We start from the raw sequence: 13,021 nt of genomic DNA, 5'->3' as shown, positions 1-13,021 counted from the left end.
AATTATCTAGACCTTTTAAAAAAATCCATCCACATTACTTGTGTACATCTTGGGGATGGGGAAGGATAGTCAAAGCACTGCAGAGCAGTGCTTCTATAAGTCTTCTCAATACATTAACAAGTCTGAACTGAGAACTAAATGCTTCTTTAAGCTTCTTGACTTGAATTTGAATTCAATGAATCACAATTTCTTTATTAGAATAAATTTTTATTTACTGCTTCAGGATCTTTATTTGTGAATATTTTATATTTTAAAGTACGCAACAAATACTGCTACATTCAAATCTATACAGATTTACTGATATATCATTCCAAGTTTTACAAAACTGCATCTAGATTATCAGAATTTTGTATAAGTTACTTTTATTTACATGTAATACTCAGCATTAAAGACCAATTTAAAGAAGAATAAAACAAAGTGGGATTTTAAATATCCCTTAAGACCGATATTTGTTACATAATTTACATGTCTTTATAGAGATGATCTACACTTTTGTTTTTGCATATTTAAAAGACAGTGACTGAATAAAAAATTGCTGGCCAAAGCTATGTACTGTAATTTCCTCAGAGATCATATTGGTTAACAAAATGTTCAAATTAAAGCATGCCAGGTATGTAAACCTATATATTTTTCAGAATTCAGTTTGATAATCATTTTAACCAGCACTTGCCAAAATAACCAGTGCTGACACTCATATCAAAATATCCACAGGTACAAAACACAACAAGCTAAGTTTATAAGAAGAGCTGACCTACAATAAATTACACATTATTGGCTAGGACTTTGGTTATACCGTATGAACAAATTTGGTTTCTAGACTAACAGAGAAGAAATAAAAAATATAAAAATGCAGCTATAGAAACAAGCATAACCTGTAAACATATTATAGGGCCAAATTCTGCTCCTGGATTCATATGCCCAATTCCCATTGATGTCAGTGAAGTTTGCACATATCAGATGGCTGAATTTGGCCCATAAAACCCTGTAAACATGTCCTTACTGTTTTGTTGTGCAATACTGCAAGAATGGATAACAAAGGCATTTAACTGTCAATTTTAGCTAATACTCTGTGGTATTCAGACAAATTCTGCTTTAAGATTTATTTTGTTGCAAAAGGCTGAACTGAAAACATTATCCATTGTTAACATTTATCAAAATCTGATTAAAACTCAAGAAACGAACGGCAGCATATGAATTCAGACAAAAGAATATAATTTCTTATTACAAGTCAGAAATATGCTACTCAAGTGTGTGTTACAAAAGTTCTTGGTTTTGTCAAAACTGTATTTTAACAAAAGCAAGGCAGAAACAGAATTCTTAAAAAACCTTATATAAGTCAGTCCATATTCTGCAAGCTGACGTGAGTAAGAAATGCAAATGCTTTCCAATGTTTTACCCAATATGCTAAATAATAAGGTGCTTTGGGCAGATCTGTCAAACAGCCTGAAGCAGCACAGAATAGGATATTGCATTATACTGAATTTCCTCAAACCGTTTAATCATTTCAGTTACTCTTCAAAAGAGCAGCAATGTTTCAAATGTACACTCGCAAACATTGTTTCACAGTTTTACTTTCAGTAGTTTAATGTAGGACAATCTGGCAAATACTGTAGAAGAGGTAATTGTTGAAAGACATTTTACTCTTTGAGGCATTGGTGGGGTTAAGCTACTCACTGTACATTTTGTAGCCACTAATAAAATACGCATTACTGAAAATGGCAAAATGTATTTAAGTTGGTGAATTTTTAACACTTATTTGTTTTACAAATTACACTATGAAAGTTCAATAGCCAAATAACTGTATGCAACAGTAGGTTCCCTGGAAATATTTAAATGGTTTGTAAACCCTTAAAAAGAAATGGCAGCACTGGAACAACATAGCATGTTGAACGGCCTAATCAACCCCATCAAAACCCTGAGTATTTTCAATTGCTATCAGAAGTTTGTCCCATAAATCTTCAAATGACTCATATGGAGGCAAATCCAAGCGATTAAAACTGAAAAAAAGGAAGAAAGCTCTTAAGTTTTTGTGATCAAAGTTACTTCTCAACACATGAAAATCTACATAAGTTAAGAGAATATTTACCAGGTATGAGCTCTTGGCAGTTTTTCTGGGGTGCCCCACTGTTCAACTGTAAACAACTGTGGTCCATTTGAACCTACAGGAAGAAGTAATGCTTTGAGATTCATTCCATTCTGTGAGTCTCTCTCTTTCTTGCTTTTTTTTTTTGGGGAGATTTAAGTCTTTTCAATATATTGCTCTAGTTTTATGGTAGAACTTCTGATATCAGTGGATGTTGTACACATGACTCAAAGGCAGTGTGCGTATGTTCCAATGATTGCTTTCTAAATATTTCTGGATACACATTTACTGCAAGAGATTTTTTTATACACCAATACTGAAGTCTAAGGGTGCATATTTATAGCAGTAGTAGCTGACAGATCAATGCTCTACAAGGAACAATTTTCATACTGATATATATTACTATATCTTGTCCATGTGTGGTTAAATGATACTTCTAACTAGTTACAAATTGCTACTTAACGGTTTAAACACAATTGCATTTTTTAAATTGTTATGTAATAGGCATATGGTTCAAGTCAAATGGTGAATCATCATGACAGTTTGAAAAGCAGGTTCTTTATGTCGATTAGCCCAGTTAACAATTTGGGAGAATGGCACTATAAGAACTCACCATACAACTCAGCAAATCCATTCATAGGTACACGGGATGTGCCAGTGACAAACTGAAGTAATCTTATTCGCTTCTCAGAATCCATCATTAACACTGCCTGTACAGGGCAATTATATTTAAAGACTTAGTTGAAAGAGTTCAATTTTTTAATGTTACACTGGTTAGCAATTTTATGAGATACACTATTTATTTTTCTACATCTTAAGGGTAGCCTAATTCTTGTTATTTTCTATAATAAATACAACTTATTTCTCTGCATGCTGTTAAAAGCCATGAAGTCTACATATTTTGGTTGAATCTTTTTTCACCTTCAATTAGTTAGTAGCACAGTAACAGCAGGGTTACTGACTCAGAAGGCAGTTAAAATACTTCCCTCCCACATTTGGCCCCTACTTTCTTTGAAGTTTGTTGATGTTATAAAACAAGCAGCCAGATTCCTGTAACTTAAACACAAGAGTTTAATACCTCTTTAGTATTATAATTACGCCTGAATAGCTACAGTGAGTGTATTTAACCCCAGCAGCCTATACAGCTTTTTGAAGGGGATAAATATCAATACTGTATTATATTCCTAAACATGCATCATTTCTAGTTCTTATGTTCCCTGTTTGTAGCTTTCATGTACAAATATTTACTTTTTTCTATTAAACAAATAATATATCTGTATAGCTGATAAACAGCAGTTTTAAAAATGTAGATTTTTGCATAAATAGTAAGTTAGAGCTTGTTGTTACCTTCCAAAACCACTGTATAACTTGGTGATTTATGCTGTAGCCATTTTTGTATTTTGTATATAGCTTCCAGTCAGCCACATCTACATCTCCCAGTCCACACATTAGTAACTACACAAATGAGAAATACCAAAACGTAAGTCAACAAAATATGGTTCCAACAGAATTTGTTTCCTGTTCTATGATACACTTACCTCTAGTTCATTTTCATCAAAAATTTTGATTAGATCTTGTGATATTAGTTCAAAAAACCCCTAAAATATAGGAAAAAAAATGCTGAAAACCAAGTTATATTTTAAACTGCCCCTCCCACCCATTAAGAGTTAGATCTCCACGTTCCAAGAGTTACAGGCAAGGCATTACATTAAATACAGCACTGTTTTCAAACACACCTGGCCACAATTTTGGGTCTGGCTAAGCTGTACTTCATGCAGATCCTGAGAGGGCAGGGTGCAAAGGTGACTGTATGAAAACTTTGTTCCATCATTCCTGGGGAATGCTGGAAACAGATTTGGCTTCCAATGCAAACTGAAACAGTTTCAATGTTGTTCCAGCTACACTGGGCATGCTCATGCTGACATTACCACTTCTGTCCATTTTTATCCATGAATACTGGTCAAGGCCTTATATTCCTGACTTCGGAAGCTCATAAATAATTTCTCCCATTTCACAGAGGATATAATGAAGGATCTGGCAAGTTGCACATAGTCAATTCTGGAAGAGCCCCAAATAGAATCCAAGTGTCTTCCATGGGAGACCCAGAACCAGGAATAAAATCCAGAAATCTCAATTCTACTTCTGTTGGATAAAAATTTCTGCCCCTTGTGCATATTCATTATGCTAGTCTAATTCCATTAAATTTTTCTCCACAGGACTCCTGCTTCATTCAATGAACAGGATAGAATATGCTCAGTCAATGAGACAGCTGTTGAATATTTATGCTCATCAATCAGTCAGTGTCATCCTTATTTACTGAAAACCATACAAACTTTGTAATAATGCAGGGCATTAATTTGCTCATAGGGTACAGGGTGTTTTTTTGTTTTAAAAAGAGCAGGCCGAATCAGAGAAGACCAGCTCATTCACCAGCTCCTCTCCCACTTATTACTGAGACTTCTGCTCCTCCTGCTCTGTCCATTCACAATCACAACATCCCTGTGGCAATTACTGTACTGTGGCAAGTATAGTAATTTCCTACACATGGAAAAGTATATGTATCTGCTTATTAGCCTATAATAGTGTTTAGCAGCTGGAAAGTCAGGAAAGCCAACATTGTGTGACTGGCTAGCTCTTCATGGACCACCAATGATTCACAAACCAGTTTGGGAACCACTGAGCTAGTGATTTACAGAGTGTCATTTGTATAAAGAGGAGAAAAATTAGTTAAAGTCACTTAATTCCAGTAAACTTAATTTTATTTATACTTTTGTTACTTAAAACTATAAAAAATGATTTCAGAATTTGTAAAAAAAATCATTTGTATTTCAACTAGGATTGTTCAGGATTGGACAATAAGTTAATTTTTAGGCATGTGACGGGAGATTGATAACGAAAAAGCTGATAAGTGTTTTAACAATAGTGCTGCATCATTAAAGTAACTCAGAGCTGAACCCATACACCACTAAATATCTGATTGCTCTGCCTCTTTTACAGTCATAGCAACCTAGCCTGTGAATCTTGATGTTGTGTTACAAAAGATTTTTCTTAATATTGGGTATGAAAGATTTTTAAAAGATACAGTGTATTTAGAAATTAATACCTCTTTAAAGGCAGCCATCTGCTTCTGGACTCTGCTCACAAATCTCCATTGAATTACAAGACTGTAAAATAAAACTGAATATTTGAAGTACAAACAATGCACATACCACGTCAAGGCTACTGCTTGCTGCAAGACAATCAGAAGCTCAACGGAACACAAAATACCAAGACCACCCTGTATTTAGAGAAACTGGAATGAGGTGAGGTATATTCCATAGACTGTCCAACTACTTACTGAATGTAGTCTCGCTTGTTCTTGTTGGTGACAACTATTTCTGATCCACCACTTTTCAGCTCATGTTGATGGGTCTAAACAAGACACACACTTTTACACAAAGTATGTGCTCAACAGAATACAAGTTTAAATATTAAGTATTTTTTAATTCACTTTAATTCTTCAAGAATCTGAAAACTATGACAGATAGCACCACTCTCTCATGCCACCAGAATAAATACCATTTTTATATTAGACATACATACATTGCAATCTGGCATCACTGAATTGTGTAACAGCTCAGTTATCTGAATCAAGTACAGTAAATCACTAAGTGTGCACAGAAGTTTTCAGTAATACTGTATATTTTTACTAACTTCACAATCTGCACTTGCAGTGAGCCAAACTTTTTCCTCAAGATTTCTTAGAAAAACACCTACAAAACAGTTACAGCATTTTTGGTGAGCAGAGCACTGACACACACATCTGCTACACAGTGGTTTAGTATTACCAGAACCTCAGTATACAGCCTGAGTTTTCAGCCTGTTACACATCTAGATTTTTATCTTCCTGTCTTGCAATCTTAATTACTTTAAGGCCATGCCCCCACAGAACCATAAAACCTACTAGTGTGCTTATATCTAGTTAATCATTGTAAACTGGGATTTCTGTGCAAGACCAGTGGTAGATCCACATTACTTAAGTCCTGCACAGATTTTCTCCACTGACATAAAAAAGTTTGTTCCATAGTTTTGCTTGTGTAACTCAAAAAAGCATGGTCACACTTGTCAAGGGAACCTACTTCTAACAGTATTTTTTAAAAATAGCTCTATTCATTTCCAGCACTTCTAGAACCATCACAAGGATGCAGCTTTCATTAAGACTTAAGTGACAGGACATTTTAATCTGCAGAAGTATTCACCACAACAGCTGTATTCTAAAGAGGTAGCTGCTGTTTAGTCAAAAGAACAATTTATTGTGTCAAAAGCTTTGCTGAAACAGCCATTTCCCAGTCATTTCTCAAATTACAACTACTTTAGCAAAACATTAAGTTATCATGTACAAGCCACAGGAAGAAGCAGGAGTGAACAGCCCAACACAATTCTGAAGTGCATGTGTATTTATCACATTATCCTATTTTTAAGTACTGTACAGAGAAAACCACTCAGTTCCACTGTACAAATGTAAAGTAGAATAGATGAAACATCAATATACAAACCTGTCCAAATAGTTCTTCATCAACAATAAACCTGAGATCCAATTCTGTTGGATCATTTTCAAGAATCCATCTCAGAGAATTGTAATATTCACTATCCTAAAAATGAAAGTTGCATGCTTAATAAATAAGTATAGAAGACTTACTTGAAACAAACAGAGCATGTTCCACATTTATACCCAACACAACTGAATAAAGATTGAGGTCTTCATTAAACTCACTGTAAACAGAGTAACTACTTATATTTGTCTGGTTAAACACACAGAGACAAATCACTTCCTTCAACACTGAAGACCAAAGGAATTACATTTCAGTACTTCAAAAGTGAGGCACAACTCATTGTTTTTTGCACGGTAAAATTTCAAAACAAAGGAGAAGAATTTGGTCAAAGAATAAAGTATTTTCTTTCATTCACTTTAACCAGTATCCTCAAATGCCAAGAACAATGGATAGTACCTACTCTCTCCTTTGCCAATTTCAATACCATTCCTTATCCATTAGCAGGATGGGGTATTGACCACCACAAGTTACACCCTCCCAATAAAGGAGGGTACTCTGTTTAAAGTACTATTCAAGATGGGCATGGGGTGAAGGATTAGATAAACTCTAAAATATGAGTATGTTTGGGCTACTGCTTTGATTCTCCAGTCTGCATGCAGGGACTCCTGCTGTAGTAGAACTTTTCAAACCTCTTGCAAAATATGAATCTTCTAGTTTGCTATGTGAGCTAAAAAAATCTGGAAAAAGTAGATCAAGCCTGAGAAAGTTAGATGCTGCCGTTAGTATTTGGTCACTAGTCTTTCATTCTCAAAATGATCAAACTCTGGAAATTAGCCAGAAAACGCTTTATTAGATATTAAGATACAGAATGGTCAGTTACCTTACAATGACCGTGGTTCAAGATTTGTTGTTGCCACAGGTTCCACGCTTGGTAAGCACATATCCCATGTGAATGAGATCAGATTCTTTTGAACAGAAGAGTCCAGGGAGTTGCCCGGGACCTGAGTACCTTCTGCCTTGCTGTAGGTGAGGGCATAAAGGGTGTGGCAGCTGCAACCCTCACTCATTTACACCACCAATAGGAATCCAAAAGGAGCAAGACTCCAATCAGTGGGGAAGGAGGACAAGTCATTTAATCTGGGTGGACACCGCCTCTCAAAGAACCATAGTTATTTTAAGGTAAATAATAGTTCTCTCTTATTCTCTGAAAGACTATCTATGGATTCCACTGTTGGCAAGTAACAAGCAATTGCCACAGCACTACATGGGGAAGTGGAGGCCTAATTATAGACTGTAGAACAGCCTTACCAAAACCAGCATCTGATCTGGAAGCTTGGGTGGGTGGTTTAGTAATGACCTCCCATAGCCTCTCAATGAAAGGAGAATCCCAGTGCCACAGGAAGATCTTGGTACCACATATGGTAGTAGTGCTGACGTAGACAGCAGGTAGCATATGCTGAGGAAAGGGGTCTTAGTATGGGAGTGCTTAATGCCATGACTTCCAGTGCCTACGTGGATGGCAACCTTGGTATCACTATATTTGGCACCAAGACTGTCTTCCTAGAGATTTCGGCAGCAACAAAGTTCTTGGAATAGGAAAGGACAGTTGATGTCAACTTGGATTTGCATGCCAAGGGATTGGTATGGGACTCCACCTTAAAACTTCTGGAGGATGGAGCCCTAGGAGAAGCTCTCTGTCACCAGCTCAGGAGGAGGGAGTGGGAATCAGAGCCTGCCGTGATCCTGGCAGTGGGGATAGGTACACACTCGAGACACGCTACTATTCAAAAGAATCCAATTTCACATGCATGCACACCAAGAATGAAATCTGTGTACATGAACACTCAGAGAAGAAACATAGGTTAAAAAAGTTTAAAATTGAAGTCCTGAAATATCTTCAGTGCTGATATAACATAAGATGGTGATAAGATGTTTTGTACACATTGTTGTGACCTTACATTTTAGACTTCTCTGGAGTATTCTTCTCTCCTATATTGCTCAGCATAACTATAAAGGGTCTGAGAACGTAAAGCATTCAGAGGATGCAATAGTACAAAAAAAGATGGAATCCCATTAAGGGTAAAATTTTAAGGCAAGATCTTTGTTACTGTCAGAACAAAAAGATTCCAATGTGGTCTATTTATATTAACTGTATACATTACAGAAAAGAACAGTGGCACTGAATAGAATATTCTAAACAGAATACTCTAAAACAACTGTTCTAGATGGGGCCCATCAAAAATCCAGATGCTGTCACTGGAACAATATTTTCCATAATGTGGCATCTGGTTCCCAAAGATGGAACCTCAAAAGGGTGAAAATTTAATGCAAGACCTTTAGTACTATGGGAACAAAGACTGTAATAAAAGATAACACTTTGCATTTATGACATTTATTTTAAGGATCTCAGAATACTTTGTATTAATTAAGCTACCCAATATCCCGGTGTGGAAGGTATATACTGCTTTTGATAATCATACAGCAGAAAATTAGTAGTGAACTAGGAAGAAGACAGGAAACCCAACTCTTGGTCCTTTGTGATAAGACATTAAACAACATTGCTGTCCTAGAAATAATTTAAGTGAACATCACAGATGGTTTAGAGTAAAGTTTTCAAGAGAGCTTAAATGAGTTCGTAGCCTAGGACCCAGTGACTTTTTGTTGACCTCAGGCTTCTAAACCACTTCAACATCTCTGAAAATTTTACCCGTAGTATTTTGTTTTAAAAAGCAAGGAGCTAAAGATTCAAGTGTACATTTGTTTTAAATATTTAGTATTCAAAAACTTTTAGTGTAAATATTAAAATGTAACATGGATAACGGGAACAGAATTGACATACCACAGATTCCATATCTTGAAGTGTTATTGGTTTTTGAAGCATCATCTTATAAAAAGGTCGAATAAAAAAGCCTTGAAAGAGGAAAGAGTAAAGAGTATTCAAGTTAGATAAATCAAATTCAAAACACAATATTGATCTGCATACTGTATTATGAAGAATAAATACTAACCATCCAGTAGCTTGCCATGGTAAACGGCCATTCCAGCTACACGTCCTATAAACTTGAAGTATGAGAGATGATCTTCATTGCATAATCCAGAGTTTGGATTGATCTGCAGAGTGTAGTTATCCCTAAGAGGAGGAAAACACCACTTGCAAAATCTTGCATGAACAATTACCACAGCAAATGATTTGAAAGAAATCTTAGTATCTCTCATAAAAACACGTGGTTTATACAGTTACTAGTTTAATATTAAAAGCATGTTCAGTGCAGGCAACTAAATTTAGTAGGACTGAAATTCTGAAACACAAATAGAAACTATCAGTGAAGTCATGGCCCCACTGAAGCAAATGGTAAAATTATTTTAATGGGATCAGGGTTTCACCCTGTGTGTTTTGTTTGTTATCGTTAACTCCCTCTTATATTACAAAATTTGTTCAGTCATTTCTGTAAAGTGAGAATGGACACACGCATTAATTCAAGAAGAAATGCTATCGTGTTTGTTCTAAATATATAGCCAATCATGAATGTGATAAAATTATAGGAACAGAGACATTGGCTGCAAACTGACATTTGTCTGTATAAAGACTACGAAGGTTCATTTCAGACTGTCAGCAAAATATAGGACTATGGTTTCTGGGACAGCACAATGTTCTCTTGCTGAGCCAACAGTACTATGTACCAAAAAACTTCCTTAAATGCTGCAAAAGTTATTATTTTCAGTTTATGTCAGAGATTAAACTGAAGCTACTTTCCCCAACTTGCATTTTCTTTTTTACTTACGTGGCAGAATATTCAAACAATCCATAATAGGGATTAAACATTTCTTTAGAGAGAAGGAAGAACCATTCTCTGGCCACTCCTCCATAATCTAAGCCTTTTTCACCATCAAACTCAATCCAGAGTCTTGCTTTAAGGAAATCTGCTCTCTTTACAGCTATAATTCTTCTGTAAGAATCTTCAAGAATTGTTGTACGGTGAAGTTTCATTTCAAATCTGTTTGGAATATCACTCTGAAAAGGAATAGGAAAAATAGGAGAACTGAAAAATTCAATAAGGCAAAGTCAAAAGATGACATGCATGTCACTTTATTTCAATAGTATGTTCTGTGGATATGCAACATAACATGGTTGAAAAAATGGCTATTTTCAGAAGATTTAAACAGCATGGAGAGATTTATACACCAGGTTCTACTCCCCATTAAGGAAGTCATATGTTAAAATAAATGCTTACTGTGATTGAGCATCTGCTTTGTTGTTGAAAGGATATCAAAGTGTAGAATGCTTTAATACTGTACAGTAATTACATCATATGTTTAAGATTAACCCCAAACATTTTAATTTAATCTGCAGTCATAAAGCATTTTGCTCATAGACTTTCTATTTATTTATTCCAATTTCTAGTCCACTGCCCCTAAGATCTTCCTCTCCTTTTGCATATGGCATCCAGGCGCATATTATTACATAAATAATCAAGTTTGTGGTGATTAAGACGACAAACAGTGAACATTTTATTTCATTCTTAAGGAATATGATTGTCACAAACTGATATGATTATGTTGCATGGTTGAGCTCACTATCACTTCCTAGATTAGGATCATGCTGTATAAAATGCAGTCTGGGTTTACTAGACCAGGTGCACATAACAGAATGAAGTGTACCAAATGTAGAATTTCTTCAAGATGCTTTTCTGTTCAGAAAACATAAGCTTGAAACGTTAGGGAAGTTATCTGTTTTTACAAGTGAAGTACCAAAACTTCTGTTTGAGCCACACAATATCTGCCAGAAAGATATCCAATCTTGATTGAAAATAATTAAATAGTGGAGAATCCACCATATCCCTAGGTAAGTTGCTCCAATGTTTAGTTACCCTCACAGTTAAAAATGTGCCTTCTCTCTAGTCTGAGTTGTCTAGTTGCATCTTCCAACCACTGGATATCATTATGCCTTTTTGTACTAAACAATTATCTATCATCAGAAATCTCTTCTTTATATACGTACTTGTAGACAGCGATCAAGTAACCTCTGAACTGTCTCTTGGATAAATTACGCAGTGAGAAATTTAAGAAGCTAAATCTATCAGGCATGTTTTCCACACTTTGAATAATTTTTGTAGCTCTTTTCTGAACTCCCTCCAATTTTTCAATGTTAACTATTTATTGAAACAATAAGAATTTCAAGCTACACTATATTAATCAATGATGGACTAAATATGTTCAGTCTTCATTGCTGAGTCCCTCTAAAATCTTGATCCTAGGTCCCAATATTAAATATTCAATATTTGGTTGATGATTAGGCCATACTATCTATGATCTAACCAGCTGCATTCCTAAATTGAATGATAGCAAACACCATTAAGTGATGCTGTTCCAAAGTTCTTCCAATATCTCCCCTCTGGTATAGTGCAGCATACAGAGTCACCAGCATTCAGTGTCACAAGGAGTACAGGTAACGATATCCCTAGTATGGATATCAAACCAAGTGCCCTGATGCCAGATGGCACACTGGCACCAAAATTTCTTCACATTATGTTTTTCCAGTTCTCAACAGATCACGTACAATAAGTTCAGTCATTTTCAATGCAGTCCCTAGCTTACAGCTTGTCTACGCAGTGTGGCAAAGTGCACTAGAGGGATGTGAAATCTAAAATGCACCAAAATGTTGCATTAAATGGCCCATGTCATCCCTGATGGCACAAACCAAAAGTTCCCAAGTGCACATTAACATATTGCTGTATCAACATCTCTCTAGTCCATATTGCCAAACTGTATAGATAAGCCCTTAGTCCACATTTACAAAGACAGAGCCGGTAGCGATGGGTGAGGAGGGAGATCATGACCACCAGGGAGTTGGTTATGGCTCCTTGATTCTTAGAGAAAATCTGCACTACCCTGACTTCCTGCATTAGTTATAGAAGCCTCAGGAATGCTCTTAGGTTAGTTGAGAGTCATCAGAACACAGCCTGCTCCAGCCATACTTCCTCCTTCCTCTCCCCCAGACATGCTCTTTATGCTAGTGTCAAGAGGGAGAGGTCAACCACATTGGGTTTACGCCATCTGAAAGCTCCCGGTGGGGAAAACTGTCAGCTGCCTGAATGGATTGCTTTTCAGCCCCCATATGTTGCTCTTGGAATGGAGTAAGCTTTGGAAAATCTAGCCTATTGAGTTTACATTGAAAGAGGTTTCTCACATTTTTGTAAGGTATTACTAGATCACTAACCTGCTTCTTCAACTTCTTTCTGAAGAATTCATATTTTCGTTTATAATCCCTGGAGTAAGGCACAGCCTTTGAACAAACAATTATTGAAATAAGACACTTCATTAATAAAAAAAAAATCAATATTTTGAAACTGAAATCCGGTCTGAAATTGTAATTTGCAATTAGTATTGCTGGCAGTTTTATCTGTCA

The 13,021-nt window shown here is 35.9% G+C and overlaps 1 protein-coding gene across 3 annotated transcripts in view; it reads right to left on the bottom strand.

Annotated features, from left to right (window-relative positions):
• Positions 1–373: 373 nt before the first annotated feature.
• Positions 374–13,021, bottom strand: part of NEDD4 (NEDD4 E3 ubiquitin protein ligase) — a 129,918-nt gene continuing 117,270 nt past the window's right edge. For 2 of the 3 annotated variants that reach the window (XM_084640580.1, XM_084640579.1), the window contains 12 exons: positions 12,833–12,898; positions 10,398–10,627; positions 9,624–9,745; positions 9,455–9,525; positions 6,619–6,714; positions 5,421–5,494; positions 5,187–5,247; positions 3,622–3,681; positions 3,431–3,538; positions 2,697–2,793; positions 2,087–2,159; positions 374–1,997 (listed from right to left, as the gene is read on the bottom strand). In XM_084640580.1, coding sequence (XP_084496706.1) covers positions 1,895–1,997; positions 2,087–2,159; positions 2,697–2,793; positions 3,431–3,538; positions 3,622–3,681; positions 5,187–5,247; positions 5,421–5,494; positions 6,619–6,714; positions 9,455–9,525; positions 9,624–9,745; positions 10,398–10,627; positions 12,833–12,898 — 1,161 coding nt within the window. In that variant the 3' untranslated portion in view covers positions 374–1,894. The remainder of the gene's footprint in view (positions 1,998–2,086; positions 2,160–2,696; positions 2,794–3,430; positions 3,539–3,621; positions 3,682–5,186; positions 5,248–5,420; positions 5,495–6,618; positions 6,715–9,454; positions 9,526–9,623; positions 9,746–10,397; positions 10,628–12,832; positions 12,899–13,021) is intronic. The other variant, XM_084640581.1, reaches the window with a different exon arrangement.

The sequence above is a fragment of the Lepidochelys olivacea genome (genome assembly GCF_965140295.1).
Source record: "Lepidochelys olivacea isolate rLepOli2 genome assembly, chromosome: 10".
NCBI classification, from domain to species: domain Eukaryota; kingdom Metazoa; phylum Chordata; order Testudines; family Cheloniidae; genus Lepidochelys; species Lepidochelys olivacea.
Note: the sequence above shows the minus strand (reverse complement) of the source record. Positions and strands in the feature narration are given on the sequence as shown.